Below are 20,459 nucleotides of genomic sequence, written 5' to 3' on the forward strand. Positions count from 1 at the left end.
GAATAAAATTCTATGGAAAGATTGCAGAATATAATATAATGATGATTGTCATAATAAAAAAATATATACCAAAAGGTGAAAGATCTGTCATGCAAATACTGGCCCACAGCCCCCAAGAAATGATTGTTAGGGTGGAGACTTTCCAAGTAATCAAGTCAAGGACAAGTAAAAAAAAGACCATCTACCAAATGATGAAAAGTTCAAACAATGTTGGAAGTTTTAATTGAACACCAACAGTCAACCATTCAGTTTAAACCGTAAGTGATAATTTTCATTATTTCATAGTAACTGTTACGCTCCTTGTATATACTTGAGGTTAAGCGCTTTAAACTTTGTTAATTCCTTCTATATATTTTTTTCTCCAAGTCAGTTTAGTGCAGATAAAATTCACTTTTTCATTTCCTTTGATCTTTACTGTTTTTTTAGTCTTTCATATTTTTCCATTATGAATATCTAGATTTATTTACTTTGTAGATTAGTATTTTCTGATAATGTATTCATGAGTCCATTTTTGTCAATTATTTATGCATAAATAGCGTCATTGATTTTTTCCCAGAAAAATGCATTGGCAATTTCGTTGTTTTGATATTGAATATATGACTGTTTCTGAAGATGTTCATACAAATGGAGCGGCAAATCTTTCGATGATAGCTTCTCATTAAAGACAAGAACAAGGATGTTTTTTCCGTTTCTGGAATGAGTACTTTCCATTTTTGCCATATTAAGCTCAAACATACAAAAGTCAGACTTTAGAAATGATCTAGTTATGATACATATTGTTTTACGACTGGTTTGTATAGCTCGTACTATGTTGTTTGTTATATCGTGACCTGGAATGAAATCTCTTTCATGAATACACAGCTTCAAGTTTCTGTCTTGTTCCAGATTTTTTATGCAATCATTAATAACGAACATTCGATCTTCATCAGAGTACGATATGAATGCATCATAATCATATTCTCTCGAGTCTTCATCCCCATTCTCTATAGAAGTATATTTCATTTTAGCTGTATAGTACAAATAACGAAGTTTCCATCTTTTATAGATAACTACAGCTGAGGAAAGTATCATAGCTGTGATAATGCCAAAAACAGTCATTGACACACTTAGAGTCAAATTAGAAGTATGCTTTGTGTTTGGTTTGAGTTTAAAGCACTCTTGCACAAGATAAGTTATAACTTTTTCAAATGAATTAGCTTTTGATCTGGTTCCATTTTCATAAGTGCATTGATATTGAGAAAATTTAATAAAATGTTGCCGAATTTGCAACATCCACTTTAAAGATGAAACTGTGTAGCATTTACATAGAAGTGGGTTGTTATAAAGATCAATTTTTGTTTTGTTGTTTTTCTTAAGAAGTATATCAACTTTTTTCATGAAGATTTCATTAAAGAATTTAATTTTGTTGTTTGTGAGATTTAAGATTTGTAAGTTTTCTAAATGAGAAGGATCAAAACTGATATTTGAAAGAATATTAAAACTTAAATCAATATGTTTTAGATAAGGTTGTCCTTTGAATATTTCTGTCTTGAGCTTGTATATTTGATTATGGGACAGATATATGTTTTCAAGTTTACTTGTTTGAGTTATCAAATAACTATTATTTTCCAAGTAATGTCTTAGTCTGTTATGTTTTAAATCTAGTGTTACAACAGAGGAAATATTTAAAGATATCCAAGTTAAGTTATTCCTTCTCAAATTAAGAATTCGAAGACTTGGTGGTGCATGAAAGACTGATTGTGTAGGAACACACATTTTGTTTAAACCCAAGATATTTGTTAAATGTAATTGACGAAAAGATCTACTCAAACATTTATTTAATATGTCCCATACACAGTATAAAAATAATTCACGTTTGTAATCATCAGGCACGAAATTTCGTATTTTAAGAATTTCAGTTGGTGAGAAATATAGTTCATGAATCCAATTAAAACCAAATTTTTGGTATTCAAAACTTTCTTCACCAAATTGAGGTCTATGATTATGATAATCAATTTGTAACAATTTTAAGTTATTTAGTTTTGAAATTGTAAAATTCTGAATTATAACAGATTGAAAATGAATGATGTATAAATGTGTTAAGTTAGGTGTATATTGAAAGCAGTGCATTGTTAAATATAGGTATTCATTACCTTCACCGTTTAAGTAGAGTGAATGCAGGTGAGTAAGTTTACGATATTCTTTTCCCAAATTTAGTGACATGGAAATTGATGAAGATTTTGGTAAATCCACCTTAAAAATTTCAAGTTTTGTTAAATATGCTAGTGCTTCTTCTGGAAAATAAGATAAATGTGCATTGTTTTCAATTGAAAGTAGTTTCAGTGATTTCAGTGGCTGAAAACTTCTGGTGGTTTCATCATGCCTGTAATCCAGCTCGTTATTATTGAGTCTTAGTTGCTGCAGCTTCTCAAGTCCATTAAAAGCATCTCCAGATATATAAGATAGTTTGTTGTAGGATAAATCCAACACTGTAAGATTTGTCATATGTCTTAAATCTTTATTCCTTATTATATGAATACTGTTGTGTTGCAAGTTCAGAGAAAAGGCGTTCGATGGTACTTGCGGAATACCAGAAAATATTAAGTTAAGCAAACCTTTGTTTGAACAATCGACATGGAGCTTTCCTCTTTTTAAATTTTCTTTACATGGGTATGCAATCCCCTTGGCATATAAAAAGTAACTGCATAATACAAATAACATCAGTATAAAGTTGCACAGAAGAGCGTGTTCCATGATGTTCTGCCAAGCTGTTTTCTGTAAAATATAGAATAAGATAAAGCTTGTTCCAGGATGGTCTAGAGTGCATTTATTATAAAAAGAAAAGAAAAATATCAGTATTTCAAATTCAAAGATCATATAGACCTGGTCTTGCGATGCCTACGATTACACTGTCCCCCCTTGATAAATATTTACATGTACAGTACATGCATTATGACACAGTTGACTCAACATTCCAGGCTAAAAACTTTCTGAAGAAACTACTTAAATAACTTAAACCAACTTCACATGCTTGATGCTAGATTATAGGTTGCACTCATAGATACATAGGTTCAACGAAAAACCATTAGAATTCAGAAAGATTTTAACCACGCCTCAGGCTCTTTTGGGAAGATATCTTATATTCTTAGATATTTTGTTTTGTCTACCTTCTGGTTCCCAGATATGATCTCAGAGTCTATGTTTCAACTCATACAGACACAACTTTGGAATTTTACCAGTATTAATACCCATGGATAGTGTCAAAATTGATTCCGAGGAAGACCATCAGTGTAGGAAGGAGTAGTACAGAATTTTAGTATAAGTTTAACATTAGGAAGCTTAACCTTTAATAATGTTGAAAATATGCCTCACAGCCCTATGATTTTTACCAAGTAGTGCATATGTTCTTTCTCTGTGTTGTTCTGACGCTAGATTAAAACTGACAAGGAAAGGTAACACCCGGCCACCAAAAGCTTTATTATTGTGAAGCCAAGGGGATCGAGTGGTCTAGCATATCGGAAACAGTGCAGGCGATTTGGTGTCACAATATCTCAGTATCATGGGTTCGAATCCCGGCGAAGGAAGTACAAAAAAAATGCGAAAGGAAATTTACAGATCTAACATTGTTGGGCTGATGTTTAGACGAATTATATATACAGAATGTACCCAGCCATGTATCACCATCACTGCTGGTGATCCGATGGATCAATCTGTTGTAGAGTTGTCACTTGTTAAGTGACTGTATCGTGCATTAATTTATAGGATCCTTTACAATGGTTATTTCAGTTGATCTGTAACAATTCCATCTTCATACCTTATACATCATGTACTGTATTACGACGTGAGATTAAAACTGACAAGGAAATGTAACATCCGGCCACCAAAAGCAGTTGCAGTAAAACATTGCTGGGTCATAAACATATATCTTGGGTATTTCAAAGCACCATTATTTTTATTTTATTTTGGCCTTTAATAGAATATTGTGAAAATTTGATATTACGTGGTTACTAAAGCTTGTACACAGGTTTAGAAAAAGGGGAACATTTGATTGGTTATTTTCCAGTGATGGTTATTTCCTTATATGCAATAAAAAGTTATGTGATTTTTTTTCTATAGTTCTGGACAGGATAAAACTTTTTACATTAATTTGTAAGAAAGATCCTCTACGACAGATAATTCAGGTGATCTGTAAAAATTCCATCGTCATGCCTTGTATATCATGTACTGTGTTACGACGCTAGATAAAATTTACGATGAAAGGTAACACCCGGTTACCGAAAGCTTTATTATTGTAGAGCATACATTGTAGGTGGTCGAGTGGTACAACACCAACAACTATATCAGAGTTTTTAATTGACATTAAACTGTAGATAAAATGAGGATTTCTGGGATTATTTAATAACAAACACTGCACAGATAGTTGAAATAACAAGACTGGTGCATATGTTTTGAATTGATACAGTTTACAATATCAAAGTTGTAAAAAAACATAAGACCGCATTTTAAAGTCATTTTTTTGGCATAATACTGTAAAAATCTTCATAAAATGAGGATTTCTGGGATTATTTAATAACAAACACTGCACAAATAGTTCAAATAACAAGACTGGTGCATATGTTTTGAATTGATACAGTTTACAATATCAAAGTTATAAAAACATATAAGGCTGCATTTTAAAGTCGTTTTTTGGCAAAATACTGTAAAAATCTTCATAAAATGAGGATTTCTGGGATTATTTGATAACCAACACTGCACAAATAGTTAAAATAAGATGAATGGTTCATGAGGGGGGGCAAGGGGTTTAGCTGTTATGCTGTTATGGGGCATTTTAATTCTTTGTTATCTGTTATTCTGAAAATATATTTGCTGTTAGCTGTTACTGTCTTATTCTTTGTTAGCTGTTATTGGGTTTTTAGTTTTTTTGTTATCTGTTATTGTGATAATGTATTTGCTGTTAACTGTTATTGAAAATTGGGATGTTAACATTTTTGGGACAGCCAAAATTCGGTAGAAATTGAAGATCATTGGACATTGGAGTCTACCACTACTAATATGTTGGTCCCGTATTAAGAGAAGGATTCCATTAACATATACTCATCACAAAAGTGAGGTCCAGGACAATTCCATTATATCTTATGATTATCCTTCGTAAAAGCTTTTATGTTATATGGTACATAGACTCTGCCCCTTTAAGGCAGAACCAAATACATTGTAGAATGAAAGTTCCCACCATATACTGGGTTCCGAAGCTGCACATAACTCATTACAATTAAAGATGTATTTCAACTTCAAGCCATAGTTCCCCTATTAAACTATGTATTCTACTTACTAGTAGACTTGGTACAATCAAAAACCTGATAAAATTTGTTCAAATAAGGACTTTGAAAATAGTGGAATAAATTACTTTTGGTCCTACTTGATAAATTGCATGCTTATAATTGGTGCTTTTGATTTTTTTACCCTATATGTATACAACTTTGCCTCATAGTCTTATTCAGAAAAATTCACACACCTCATTAAATGGACATTTAAAAAAGTCAGAATGCGAATATATATATTCAAACTCTTTTAGGTCATTTTTTAATAGCAACAAACACAAGAACTATGTCAATTGGACCTACTTTGATACCATAACTGCCCTTGAATTTTTACTAGATATGATTTTTGTCTCTTTGACATATTCCTCATTTCCATTCTCAATTTTATTACACATTATTTAAATTACAAACATGTGTGAGTTTCGATATTTGTACAAAAATAAATGCTGAAAAAAGTATTCCATAACAAATAAACAGCTACGCCATGAGTGCATGATACGCCCGTCACCTTTTTGAAATATTCGATAACTTCTCAATGCCTTTCAGATATTTATAAAAATCAGTCAACATATATCATGTATATAAACAATACATCAAAGTTTCATGAGAACTGCATAGAACATTTTTGAGTTATTGTCCGAAAACTGGAAAATACCATCTTTTTAATGAATAAACCCCTGAACTGAATAACATTAAATCGGAAATAAAAAAAATTCGAAAGGGCGCTTACAACAATAGATATAAACAATTCAGCAAAGTTTCATGAGAACTGCTGAAAATGTTTTTGTGTTAATGTCCGAAAACTAGAAAATCCCCCCTTTTAATTAATAAAAATCCTTAACACGGAAACGTAAAATCTAAAATTTATTAAAATTGAAAGGGAGCTCATGTCAATAGATATAAACAATTCACCAAAATTCCTTGCAAATTTGTGAAAGGATTTTTGAGATATTATCAGAAAGCTGGAAAAAACACCATTTTTATTGAATCAAACCCCATTACTCAGAATCTAAAATTTACAAAAAAACCCGATAGGGAGCTCACGTCAATAGATATAAACAATTCTCCAAAATTTTATGTAAATTGGTTAAAGAATGTCCGACATGTTGACGACGGACGGACAAGAATATACCAAATACATATCTAGATACATAATTATGAAAACCATGTTCATAGAAAATGGAATTCATTACAAAGGATTATACCCGTAATAAGAAATACTGGATTTGTCAAGGACCCGACTTATTTTAATATTTCATTTACTGTTATCTGTTTTTGTCCATTTTAATTCCTTGTTATCTGTTATAAGCCAAATCAATTTGCTGTTTTGCTGTTATTGGGACCCCCCTTGCCCCCCCTCGTTCATATGCTTTGAATTCATACAGTTTACAATATCAAAGTTGTAAAAATACATAAGAACGCATTTCAAAGTCATTTTTGTCAAAATACTGTAAAAATCTTCATAAAATGAGGATTTCTGGGATTATTTAAAACAAACACTGCACAAATAGTTAAAATAACAAGAATGATGCATATGTTATGAATTGATACAGTTTACAATAAAAAAAGTTATAAAAATAAATGAGAATGCATATTAAAGTCATTTTTTTGGGGGAAAATACTGTAAAAATCTTCATAATATGAGGATTTCTGGAATCATTTAATAACAAACACTTAACTTGATACTATAACAATATCAATTCATAGTTATTAAAAGACATCAAAACATTTTGGGGCAAAACACTATCTGGGATTGTCTTATCATACTTGCTATGGTCTTTGATGTTATCATTTTACTCATGAAAAATTGTCAAATCAAATATATAAGAGAATGCAATATTGATTGCATTGCATGATCTACTCTCACTCTGTATAACATCTTTCCTGACTTAAACTTACTAATTATGAAATTCAAATGATATCCTTATCAGATAAGACTTTTTAAGAAAATCAAGTTAAACTTGAAATATATACCAGCATACATTTTGGTTGATTCAGTACCTACTAGATACTGAGATGGATATTAGAATCACACAGAAATGTACAGGACAGTGTCACACTTTCTATTGATCAATGACCTACTACTTAAGATGCAAAGGATGCAATAGATATGGAAGAGAAGATTGATGTTTATAGACAGCAAAAACAAATAGATGCTGACAGCTGCAAAAAAATGACAAAAGTTCATCATACTTTCATTGAAGCAATTTATGCAAAATAATTCTGAATATAATTAAATACAAAGAAAAGATCATTTTATATGTACATAAATATTATGCATATTCAGTGACTGACAATCGAATAAAACACATGCTAAAGCAGTTACTCTTCAGGACAACTTGCTTCACTATCTGAGTCCTCAGATCTAACATTGTAGTTATTAAGACGAATTATATGTATATATAAAAATATTGTAATAACATATATCAGGCGGAAAACTAAAAAAAAAAAAAAAAAAAAATCTGTTAATGCAGGTTGTCATTAGAATTTAAAAAAAAAGGATCATTGCTCTTTCAGTCTATTGAAGCTATACATATGTCATGTTTTTGTTTTTATGCAAAAAGTTATTTTAAATTAAATATACCAACTTACTGTCTATTGAAGGATCAACATCACAAGTGAATACGTAACTGCAAGTAGGAAGACAATTATCTTGTTTTTCTTTCATGTATGTTATGTCGTGCAAGTGATTAAGGAAACAGGAAAAGATATTACGAGCTTTGGCCTATTTTGTGGTTTTAAACTTTGTCCTTATGGAGACAGTTAATACTAGTCTACTTAGAATTAGACAACTACAGAATATATATAACTTATAAGTAAATATTTTTACATTAATCAAATAACTTATAAGCAACACGACGGGTGCCACATATGGAGCAGGATCTGCTTACCCTTCCGAAGCACCTGAGATCACCCCTAGTTTTTTGATGGGGTTCGTGTTGTTTATTCTTTCGTTTTCTATGTTGTGTCATGTGTGCTGTTGTTTGTTTGTCTTTTTCATTTTTAGCCATGGCGTTGTCAGTTTGTTTTAGATTTATGAACTTGGCTGTCCCTTTGGTATCTTTCGTCCCTCTTTTAGAATAATATATAATTTCTTATTTTAAATAAAACACTAGATCACAAAGAAACATATATCAAATAAACTAACGCCCATTTTCTAAAATTTAGCTGTGATCCTTCTTTTTTTTTTTATATAAATCTTGATATCACGCTAAGTCAGTAATATGAGTTTTTGTCAGTCGAGATGAAGAAAATGTATGACGTCATGAGCCTAATTAAGTCATTGAAGATAAATAGATTATCAATGGTCTTTCAAACTTCAAGCAATCGCCCTTCCATGAGGCACCCTCTATCATCCCTTTTGAAAAACCGAAAGTTTGTGGTCTTCTTCAGGCTAAAATGATTGATGACAATGAGCAAAACACTTATTCAATCTACATTTAATCATACACATTCCTGCCAGCACTTCAACTATAGGGGGGGAGAGTCCTCTATTTTCTTACAAAAAGACTACTCCTCGTGATCGGTGATCGGCCACTTGCAAGCCGCAAAAATCTGCATAAACCCTTTTTTACACTCATTTTTCTGAGAACTACCATTACCAGACCGATCATCATCATACTAATATATAGAAGCAAACTGGTACAACGAGTGTTTCAACTATGCAGGTGTATGGCGGTGCTTCTGGAGGTATTGCATCACCATATAGATTGTTGTAAATACCCGAAAATATCTTCAAAATCAAAACAAACTTTTTCAGTCGAGGTTTTTATAATAAGCTAGAGACGATCTTCACGGCTGCTTCTAGTAAAGATAATCTGTTGACACAGAGATGTGTCTCGCCTGAATCAATTTAAATGTCAATACTAAACATAAAATGGAAAATGATAGAAATAAGGAATATGTCAAAGAGACAACAACCCAAAGACCGAAGGCCACTAATAGGACCTCAATGTAAACTATGCAATTGTTAAAGGCCGCACGGTGATCAATAGTTGTCAATTTCTGTGTCATTTGTTCTTTGGGGAGAGTTGTCTCTTTGGCAATCATTCCACGTCATCCTTTTTTTCATAATCTCGCTTAAAAGTATCGATAATCTATAATTCCAAGTTTATATTTCACTTGAAATTTCACATTGAAAAATTTATGAAACCGGATGGAACTTTTATATTTAAAATTTAATTAAAAAATTGAAAGACTTTCAACCATTTCACATAAAATAGTTCATTCATAAAACAACTATACACAGCTACTTTAGTACAAGTAGTCTTGATGTACAGTTCTAAAGATGCATATCAAATGTAATTCTGTAAAGCTGTATAAACTGTACAGCTGTATATAAACTGTGACATCTGTAAAGCTTGAATTTGGGTGGCGCCAATGACAAATGAAAAAAAAAAAAAATACTGAATTTTTCGTTTCCCTTCTCTTACTTAGGTTTGCCTCAACCAAATGTTATATATCAATCTTATACACATTGCTTATTACCACAAAACTCAAATCAAGTGTGAATTTACCGCCAATGTTAAATTTTCCTGGCGCTAAGTCTGTTTCTAAGATTCCATGTGCAACAGTGTCAGCTATGATTGATGCACGGAATGATTTCATGGTGTACATGTTTGTCTGGTTAGGTCTATCTGGCCTAGAACTGGTCATTTCCAATTCACTTTCTAACAGAAACTTAAATGAATGAAGTCGAGCATGATATATTTGCCACTGGACGTTAAGCAATCAAACATCAATCAATCAACCAATCAATACAGTTGAAATTTATATTTATTGATATTATTAATCGGTTCTACTGATTAATCCAGTTCTACACGGAAAGTATTCCGTGATAGCTCCGGATACTACAATTTATGCAGAGTTATCTCCCATGCTATCGTGAAAATGATATTGAAAGTCTTTGCTAGAAATTGCACATTGATATCTTCAAGACATTTCTCATCTAGGGGATGTTTATGTTCATATCGAAGGAAGCAAGATCTGCAGCCGTTTGACCCGAAATTCCCAATCACTGGTAAACATGTCAACGAGACGAGAAAAGGAGGCAGCAAAATAATGCAAGAAAAACTGGCCTTACATGGTATGTAAATAATTTTGATATTGGCTGGAAATCTTGTTATCCAAAATCTTTAAGTTGAAGCCAGGACCACAAGGTACCAGGATTATAATTTAGTACGCCAGACGCATGTTTCATCTACATAAGACTCATCAGTGACACTCATATCAAAATATTTATAAAGCCAAACAAGTACAAAGTTGATGAGCATTGAGCATGTTGAGGATCCAAAATTCCAAAAATTTGTGCCAAATACTGCTAAATGTAATCTATGTCTGGAATAAGAAAGTCCTTTTTTATACAAGGCAGTGCATAAACCAACTGAGCTAAAGAAGTACACTTCCTAAATTAAAACTCAACTGCTTATGACTGGCTATCTATAACACTTACTAAGGGGAAAAATCCTGTCACACATTATTAAAATTTTAATCATTTAATCATAAGGCCACACCAATTTAATTCCTTGTTCGACAGACCCACCCGCACCTATTTTTTTCAAAACAGAATTTTTTTGTTTCCCGCAGCCGGAAATGTAATCGTGTCCATTTCCCGCACCGTTTTTTTTGTAAATATTATAAAAAGATATTTGCACTGTTTTTATTCACAGTCTAACCTGTGTTTATAACGATTTTAAACATATAAGCACCAAAGCACCAAAGTACACTGTGTCAATGTCTGTGGTAATATTTGATTCAGCATGCAACCCATTTATCCCAAATAGCAGTGCTCCGATATAAATATATTACAGAGGAAAATACCTGTACAGAACAAAACATTGGTTTCCTTCCCCCGTACTTATATTCCCTATCAAAATATGTTCGTTGTTAGTAATAAACTTCAAAGAACTTCGGAAAGAAATGTTTTCAACTGCAATTATATTGTATGCTGGCGATACAAAACTATCCATACCCTCTGCATGTTTATGCACCTGTCCTGATTGATTCAGGGGCCTGTCGTTCAGCAGTTATATATCGTTCGTTGATGTTCATAAATATTATTTGGTATTTTCCCGCTTGTATATTATATATATAAATTAGATCGTTGGTTTTCCTGTTCGAATTGTGTACACTTATAATTTTGTGGTCCCTTATAGCTTGCTGTTTAGTCTGGGTCAAAGCCCTGCCATACGTACTATGACCTGTATTTGTTATTATCAGGTTGGGAACAATCCTCCCTCAGACAGGGCACATATGGGGTCATTTTACTGTTGTAAAAAAGAAAAAAGAAATATCAAGGATTTGCATAGTGTTACTATACAAATCCTTTGAAAAACTTAAAAAAATACTTAAAAAGAGGAGAAATACATCATATTTTAAACAACATTACTATTCTTAAAGAGGGGTCTACTTATTTTGAATAATATTAAAGTAAATGTGTTAACATGGCCTAAGTCCAGGAATATTACAAAATTCTTGGGCATGTTTTGACCATTTAATACCAGATAGATATATGGTTCTTTGGGAAAATATGAGCTCTTTTGTACTAAAAAGTTTTATTTACAAAAAAATATATTGTAACTTATATTGACCCCTCATAAAAAGGATATTTATAAAATTGAGGGGTTGTTCCCAACCTGATTATGACTTGGATGGAGAATTGTCTCATTAATTGGCACACATACATTACGTACATATACCAAATCTAATTATTCAATAATCTATTGGTGAACAGGGAAAAATACGATTTATTCCTTGAATGCCAACATCCTTTGATCTAACGACAATTTACCTGTAAAATAATGTTGGCATTTGAGGAATAGGTACAAGTAGTTGTCACAACAAAAGTGCATGCTTATCTAAACAGTCATATTTATTAAACAGATAGGTAAATTCCAGGTAGCCAAATCAAATGGGCAGCAGTCCTTTTGCGCCAATTACTGTATTTCAGGGATATCATATGTGCCAATTTTTGTTTTCCAAATGTGTTAATTGGGCAAATTTATCTTTACAAATATATCTATCATAAATATTAATGATAAATATATATTTATTCTAATTTTTGGCTTAAAAAGTATCATATATAAAAAAGAAGATGTGGTATGATTGCCAATGAGACAACTATCCACAAAAGACCAAAATGACACAGACATTAACAGTCTATAGGTCACGGTACGGCCTTCAACAATGAGCAAAGCCCATACCACATAGTGAGCTATGAAAGGCCCCGATAAGACAATGTAAAACAATTCAAACGAGAAAACTAACAGCCTTATTTATGTAAAAAAAATGAACGAAAAACAAATATGTAACACATAAACAAACGACAACCACTGAATTACAGGCTCCTAACTTGGGACAGGCACATACATAAATAATGTGGCGGGGTTAAACATGTTAGTAGGATCCCAACCCTCCCCCTAACCTGGGACAGTGGTATAACAGTACAACATAAGAACGAACTATAAAAACCAGTTGAAAAAGGCTTAACTCATCAGATGGACAAAAATACAACTGGACGTGGCCCATATGCACATATACATTAAATTGGGAAGTATCCATGCAGCAGCAGTAAGAAGAAGATATGTTTCAGAAAAGGAAACATGTTTAGTGTAAACTGCCGGTTCCAAGTCCAAATGAAGGAGTAGGGAATTAATTATTGTTCTTCTAATTGGCACAATCGTATGTTTTGTTTTTGGTGCATATGATAGCATGTAATTTTAAAACATGTGGCGCAAACTTAGCATTGAAGAAAAAAGTTGTGGCGCAAAAGGATGCATTTTTGGCGCAAACGGATCTCTCCCATCAAATGCATTTTTGTCAACTTGTTGAAATTATTTTTTGCTGTTACTGCTTGAACCAATATGACCTTCTTATAACATATTATATTATTTATTATACATAAAACTTTGAAAACTCTTTGGACTGTATGCTTTTTTTTCAATATTTCTATAGTTGTGTGTGCTGTAATAAATCGTCCCATATTATTTGAAGGAATTTCTTGAAACTAAAAAATATTTCTCGTTTTAGATTACAATAGTTTATTTTGTCCAGTTGTTCATCAGATTTTTCTTGATTATAATATTACACCCTTCTTTATATATTGTTCAGGTGTTAGTTGAGTTGATAACTCATCGGAATTCTTGCTACCCTATGTTATGGATTTTCTTAAACTTTTTTAGAGTTGTGGAAAAAAGCATTACATATGTGATCTGATAACAATTGTTGAATTATTCCTACTAGCAATTTTCACATTTAAGTCCATTACAAGTGTTAAGTTTAATTAATTGGTCAATTGAAAAGTTCATATCAACTAATAAGATATTTAAAATGATATGGAATTAAACAAATCTAATATCCTTTTATTAGTTTGAAATTATTGTATTTAGCTAGAATTTCTTTAATATTTTTGATGTTAATAAACATTTCCATTCCAAAACATTTATTTTCAATATAAAGTTAAAAAAACGTCTTTTAGATAAGCTCATCATAGATACCAGGATTTAATTTTTTGTTTACATTTTCTTTATTTCTTTAAAATTCATTATAGCTCTAACCCAAAAATCTACTATTTTTCCTAATCAAAAAGTGATAAAATGTTGCAATTTTATCATGTTCTCTGTAATTATTTTTTACATTTAAATGCTTATAAAATCATTTAAATAGTTATAAAAACACCTATTTTTCCTATATAAACATCTTTTGAAATATTTTTGTTGGCATTCAAGAAATAGGTAACATACAAAAAATGTTGGCATTCGAGGAAGACACCAAAAAAACTTCATAAATTATAGAAATGTCAAAGTACAAGTGATAAATCAAGTTTTAATATTGTCAAAACCTACTATTTTATGTTTACAAAAAAAAATTATAATCGCTCGCCTTTACTTTTCAAGCTTTGCCTCAAAAATTTGCAAATTAAATATTTTTTTTATTAAAATTTTCAAATCGCTCGCTTGCCCCCATTTTTGGAGTCCAAAAATCTGTAAAACAAGAAATTAAATTGGTGTGGCCTAATGCAGATTTTTTTATCTGATTTATTGAAATTTGGAAAACATCTCAATGTAAACGTGATGTTGTAAGGGACGACATCAAAAGATCAATGTAAGATAAAAAACTTAATTCAAATAGTTTGGGGGTAGGGGGGTTGAACTACTGCAAGATTTGGTTATCCGACATTGATTTTTACATACATCCATATGGGTCAATCAATTTTTCCCAAATTAAGTTTAGAGAGGGGTGGGGTCAGTGAAAAAACTATGTGAATCAAGTTTTTTATCCTTCATTGATCTTTTGATGTCGTCCCTAACAAAAAGGGGTTTCCTACTAAAGCCCAAATTAATAGCATGATTTGATGAATATACATTGGTAGATTTACAATATCATTTTTTTTAATGAATTTAGTGACCTAAATGTTCATGATGTATATCATGTATATGTACTTACATTGACACTTGTAATTTTTTAGCTCAATTAATTGCCTTAAATAATTGCTTATCTTTCTGACTATTGGCATAAAAGGTTAAAATGTGAAAGAAATTCTGTACACATGCCAGTAACATAGCTATTTGCTTTGCAGAAAGTTGTGTTCTTTATACATGACGTCATCAGACATGATCACCTTTTTCATGATGTCACAATAGGAAAATTCAAAAGAAACCAAGAAAATTTGACAAAATGTTTAAATTTCGACCAATCATTTGCCTAGAACAGATATATTTAGCTAGTGAGAAATATTTTTTCTCACACCGATTAAGAAATGTAATTCTAAAAATAGCACATAAATTAGATAAAATCAGTTTAAAATTTTGAAAAACTGTAACAAGTGCACCATTTGTCATGCATGTGCATTTTTTTGTTCAGTACAAGAGTTTCACACTTCCAGATGTTAACACATGTAGCACTTCATACAAGATACATATAATATTATCTGGGAGCCATAAAAAATTATTTATCAGAACTACTTTTTGGTTTGTATATGAATGCTATTAAATCTGTTAAAAATAATTGTCTATAAAGCTATGTGTAGCCCTCACTATCCACTAGAATTTGTAGGTAACTTGATATCTGAGAGTCATATATCTTCAGATGTAGAAATCTCTTGTGCATTTAATTAATTGTCATGTTCTTTATATTTTACAGTTGTGCAACCCACAGGATATGTAGATAGGAAAACTTACAGATTCAAAAATAAGAAAGAAATGATACCAGAATTTATAGTTCCTGATCTTACTGATTTTAAGGTATGAAGGGGTGTTTTATTAGAATAGGATATCTTGAGGAAAATCTTGAAATAACTATGCCAAACAAAAACATTATTAAAATTTGTATCCACACACAAATGAGGTAAAGTTTATTCTAATATGACGACCTATTGTCGTCAACCAGTATACTGTAAAGCAACTTATTTTTGTGGATATTTTATTTCACGTTTAACCCTTCAGAGTCCACTTTGCGTCGGTTTAAGTTCGCAATTTTCTGATTAGTCGATATATTTACATAAGGATAGATCCAAGATTTACATATTCGCGACGATTTATATTCCCGTTATTTTTCTACTCGCGAAAGTTGTGAAATTAAATCGCTCGCGAAAATAAGTTTGTTTACAGTAATCAAAGTAAATCTACTTTTAGCGCAAGCACATAGAATACACAAAACTGGCTGTTTCGCTTAACACTCAACTTAATTATACTACCAGGTATTCTCAATTAATTTTTCGATATCAAAACTCACGGTACACATAGGCCATGATTCAGACACTATATAGTTATCTCTATTTTAAAGCAAAATAAGTAAATAAGTCCATTTCAATTTATTTTTCATGATAAAATTTCATAAATTATCAGTGGCGGATCCAGAAATTTACATAAGTGGGGCCCACTGACTGACCTAAGAGGGGGCCCGCTCCAGTCACGCTTCAATGATTCCCTATATAAGCAGCCAAATTTTTTCCCAAAAAGGGGGGGCCCGGGCCCCCTTGGCCCCCCCTCTAAATCCGCCTCTGATTACTTCTTAAATATTTTTGAAATTGTTGTTCCATTACCATAAGTAGACTAGTCATTTTAATGTAAGTCTATCACATTATCGATTACATCATTTATTTTTTGTAAATATTTCTTGCATACAATGAAAAGGAAAGTGCCCAGGTACATTGGACAAGAAAACTTAAAACTTGACCCCATAAAAAATCATGATGAAAAATTACCACCAAGCAAATATGTATCTTGCTGAAAATGAGATTAAACAAAACTGACCCCAAGTTTCAAACAAAGTAGAATTGTTATGATATCTGACACTAAGTTAGGGAAGTGTGTTCTTACGCAGCAATTGAAACCAAACAATTAAAAAGGTTCAAAGTCTTATTTAAGACAGTGTTTAAGTGTTAAAGAAATGAGGAAACACTCTTATAACTAAAATCATCAAAGTAATTCAGAAAAAAAATAGGTTAATGAATTATTATACAATGAGTGCATTTGAAAGTTTAACTTTTTCTGTTTGTATCAATTGAATTTTCAATAAAAATTGGAACTTCTAAAAATAAAGGAGGACTTTTGAGTATTTTTGTTATATATATCATTTTATTCTGGTATCACCTAAGTTGGACAAAGGTATACAGAAAAACATATTAGTTTACATTACATTGCATATATGTACATATTGTTCAAAGGTCCTGGGGTTGAAGTCATAAAACTTTGCTTACTGCTCGGAGCACAAAAATCATGCTCGAAACATGAAATCCAGCATTTTGATTGGTTGATTCTTGAGTCTGAGTACAAAAATCGTGCTCGAAAGTTTTATGACCGCAAGGTCTGGACTATTGTTTGGGAAATTCTACTTCAATTCAATATAAGACATACACAAGTATTTCAAAAGTAAAATCATTCTTTAATCTTACTGTTACTGAGTTCCTAGATTATTAGAATTTGAAATAAAGATAGACTTGATGATACTTTGAACTGAGCATTATTATAATTGCTCTAATATAAATTTTCAGCTAATTCTAAACACTTATCAGAGCAAATGATTAAATGAGATATGATTTATTTTGCAGCTAGGTCCATATGTACCCTACAAATGTCCAACTGTAGAATCAGAGCCAACAACTCCGGAACAGTTATTTGAAGCATTGTATGTTGACAAAGTATTAGAGGAATTTAAAGAAGGAAAAATTACACCAGATATGGATTTAGAGGACATTCAAAACTTACAGTCATTGAAAAGATCATAGCTTTATATATTGTAAATAAATTTTAATTTTAAAAACAAGGTTTCCCATAATTTTTACAAGATATCTAGTGAATTGGATTGTTCTTTTTTCATGAGACTAGAGAACAAACCCAAATATCATATATCAGGTTATTTTCGCCTATTTAAAATTTCTGGATTTTCATTGCATAAGGTTTACAAAATATGCGTGTATTATTTTGGCGTTTTCAAAATTTTTTTTCAAAACCTTTACATTTACACTTTTAATTGGGTGGAATTGTGGAATTGAGTTGTTCTATCCTGGAAAATTAACACCCCACGAAAATAACCCTGATTTAGCATTTCAATGTGTTTGCAAGAATAGAATGCTTCTTTTTTATGCCTCACCTATGATAGAGGGGCATTATGTTTTCTGGTCTGTGCATGCGTTCGTTTCGTCCATCTGTTTGTTCATTTGTTCGTCTGTCCCGCTTCAGGTTAAAGTTTTTGGTCAAGGTATTTTTTTATGAAGTTGAAGTGCAATCAACTTGAAACTCAGTACACATGTTCCCTATGATATGATCTTTCTAAATTTAATGCCAAATTAGATTTCCCCAATTTAACGGTCCACTGAACATAGAAAATGATAGGGCGAGTGGGGCATCTGTGTACTGGGAACACATTCTTGTTTAACTCAATTTTTGAATATAGTCTATATATAAGTAAAAATACCCTAACACGTATTAAGAATACAAAAAGAATACCCAGGGGCATGCAAACCCTTAGGTTAAAGAAATAAACACAATGACCAAAAGAAAAAACAAAATGGAAATCAGTATTCCAGAAAATACTACACAGAAAATAAAGAACAACAACCCTGCTAAAACAGAAGTGAATTCAGATACTTCTAATTTGGACAGGCAAACAGTAAAATCCTGCTACAATAGTTGCCAAGGTTATGTTACTTATGACAAGAAAATCCTGTAATAAGTCATATTTGGTAATAATGTGATAATGAAGGAAATGGCCATGACAAATATATGGACAACTCAATTCAATTCACCTTTTCAAAATATAAATGACTATGGTAAATTGCATCTTTGTTAGCAGGAAACCTCAATGAAAGACATTAACATATCCATGTAGACTTTGGTATAGCAGTCCAATAGTTATTGGTTTAGTGTTCAAACAGGTTATTTTCTGTATACACTTAAGATTAATTCAGATCTTGTACTATTGTATAAACGCTTGAAGAAACATAATTAAAGGCGGCACTGTGATGCATGGAATGACTGGTGTTTAGCAACCAGTGGCAAATATTACAAGCAGGACGAGATATGTATACGAACATAAATCCTGATTTTTGTCGTCCTTAAGTGTGAATTGTTAAGTCAATTGCTCAAAATTAACATGCTATGAGGATAGTATTTCACGGGCTTAATTGGTATATGTTAGCCGTGTTGAAGACAAATGCAGTTTTCATTTCTCCAGAAACTGTTGTACATAAATGAATTAACTTTTTAATTTTTGATCTTGATTACTAGTTATCTCAGAAGATGACCACGTACATTGTCCATATTGAATTAACATGCTTGAACAATATCAACTAATTTTACATCGACAGATCTATTGCAAAGGACTCTATTGTTCTAAAATCCGTTCATTCATGACCATTTTTCCTCTTGTACCTTTTTGATAATTTCATCTTTAATTTACATTCCACATACGTTTAGCAGTTCATTTTGAATGTCTGCACTTATGTATTGTGTACTATAGGGGGCATTACCCATGTGTTTCAGAATGGGCACATCATTTAATTTCCATTATAAGAAACGGAGGAAATGACCATCTATCTGTTTTCCCTTATTCCACTTGTGTCCTTGAAAAAGAATATTCTGTTGACCTAAAACTACTACGGTGTCTTTTATTCGTAATAGTATTTCTCTACTTCTTTTCATACCTTTTTGAGATACAAACATATATATCTTTTTCTTCTTGTAGACACTATTTGTTTATAGTTTTAATTGCTGCCTTTTCATTGGTTTTTGACTTGTTGAGGGATAGTTGTATTTCTCCTTGGACCCAGTGGCATTTTCCCAATCGTTTGACCCCTTGTCTGTGAAAACATCTTCGTACTTTGTTATTACAAAACGCTAAACAGTTTATGCAAAACGCTGCATCTTTTTGGATTCAATATCTCAACAACGAAATTTTTCTTGGAGGTGTATCCACGTCCATCTGTTGCAAGAAATACAACATATAAGATGACATCTTATTAACAAACAGCAGTTATATCCTGTCACAATGAGGACAGGTTAATACTATTTGGTATGTCGATTTTTACTAAGTATGCTTTTTGAGGTTTTTGATGGGGTTCGTTTTCACCAGTCTTTAGTTTTATTTTGTTGGTTATGTTGATTTATTTTCTACTAAAGCAATTGGATTTCTTTGTGGTGTTTTAGAGACTGTTTTTATGTCGTGTTTCTTTTTTGTTTTTTTTTCTGCATACCTTTGAGTTGGCCATTTTTAACTGTCTATTTGTTACCTTCCGCCACTGAAAGATTTAGATAATAAACAATCAATGAATTCATAATGGCATTTTGTATTAGCTAAAACTCATTTGCTAAGGAACATAAATGATATGTTTATGTTCATTAACTGATATTTGAGGGTATGCATACTTTTGATCAAGTAATAATGATTTGTGCAATATTCAATAAGAAGGGTACAGTAATGGTAATACTTTTGTTATTAACACAAGTTCACCTATTTTAGTTGAAAGTTGAAATTAGGTTTAAAAAATCCACCAGATTTGTTTTGCTGCAGTTCTTTCATCCAATAAAACTAATTGTGGAGTCACACAAACTGTGATAGTATACAACATACATTTCCCCCTTTTCATTTGAATAACCAGAAATGAAAAGATTTCACGTCAATGTACGTACAATCGTTAACTTCGTGACCATATATTAGACCAAA

General features: G+C 31.6%; 1 protein-coding gene and 1 long non-coding RNA gene across 2 annotated transcripts; one reads left to right on the forward strand and one right to left on the reverse strand.

The window, feature by feature from the left end:
* Positions 1 to 205: 205 nt before the first annotated feature.
* Positions 206 to 7,974, reverse strand: LOC143079283 (uncharacterized). Its single transcript, XR_012979369.1, has 2 exons — positions 7,890 to 7,974; positions 206 to 2,754 (listed from the first exon to the last, which is right to left on the reverse strand). It is a non-coding gene; the product is annotated as an uncharacterized LOC143079283 (long non-coding RNA).
* Positions 7,975 to 10,150: 2,176 nt separating this feature from the next.
* Positions 10,151 to 17,561, forward strand: LOC143079284 (large ribosomal subunit protein mL41-like). Its single transcript, XM_076254529.1, has 3 exons — positions 10,151 to 10,383; positions 15,438 to 15,538; positions 17,347 to 17,561. Exons 1-3 carry the CDS (start codon positions 10,188 to 10,190, stop codon positions 17,521 to 17,523), a joined length of 474 nt encoding a protein of 157 aa, XP_076110644.1. The 5' UTR covers positions 10,151 to 10,187; the 3' UTR covers positions 17,524 to 17,561.
* Positions 17,562 to 20,459: the final 2,898 nt, after the last annotated feature.

Source organism: Mytilus galloprovincialis, chromosome 6 (genome assembly GCF_965363235.1).
Source record: "Mytilus galloprovincialis chromosome 6, xbMytGall1.hap1.1, whole genome shotgun sequence".
Lineage (NCBI taxonomy): Eukaryota > Metazoa > Mollusca > Bivalvia > Mytilida > Mytilidae > Mytilus > Mytilus galloprovincialis.

What these genes read in the sequence shown, in the direction of transcription:
- LOC143079284 (XM_076254529.1), top strand. Translation starts at nt 10,188, where the DNA reads ATGATATTGAAAGTCTTTGCTAGAAATTGCACATTGATATCTTCAAGA. An exon ending in AGAAAAACTGGCCTTACATG is followed by an intron (nt 10,384 to 15,437) that starts GTATGTAAATAA and finishes TATATTTTACAG; the next exon opens with TTGTGCAACCCACAGGATAT. An exon ending in CTGATCTTACTGATTTTAAG is followed by an intron (nt 15,539 to 17,346) that starts GTATGAAGGGGT and finishes TTTATTTTGCAG; the next exon opens with CTAGGTCCATATGTACCCTA.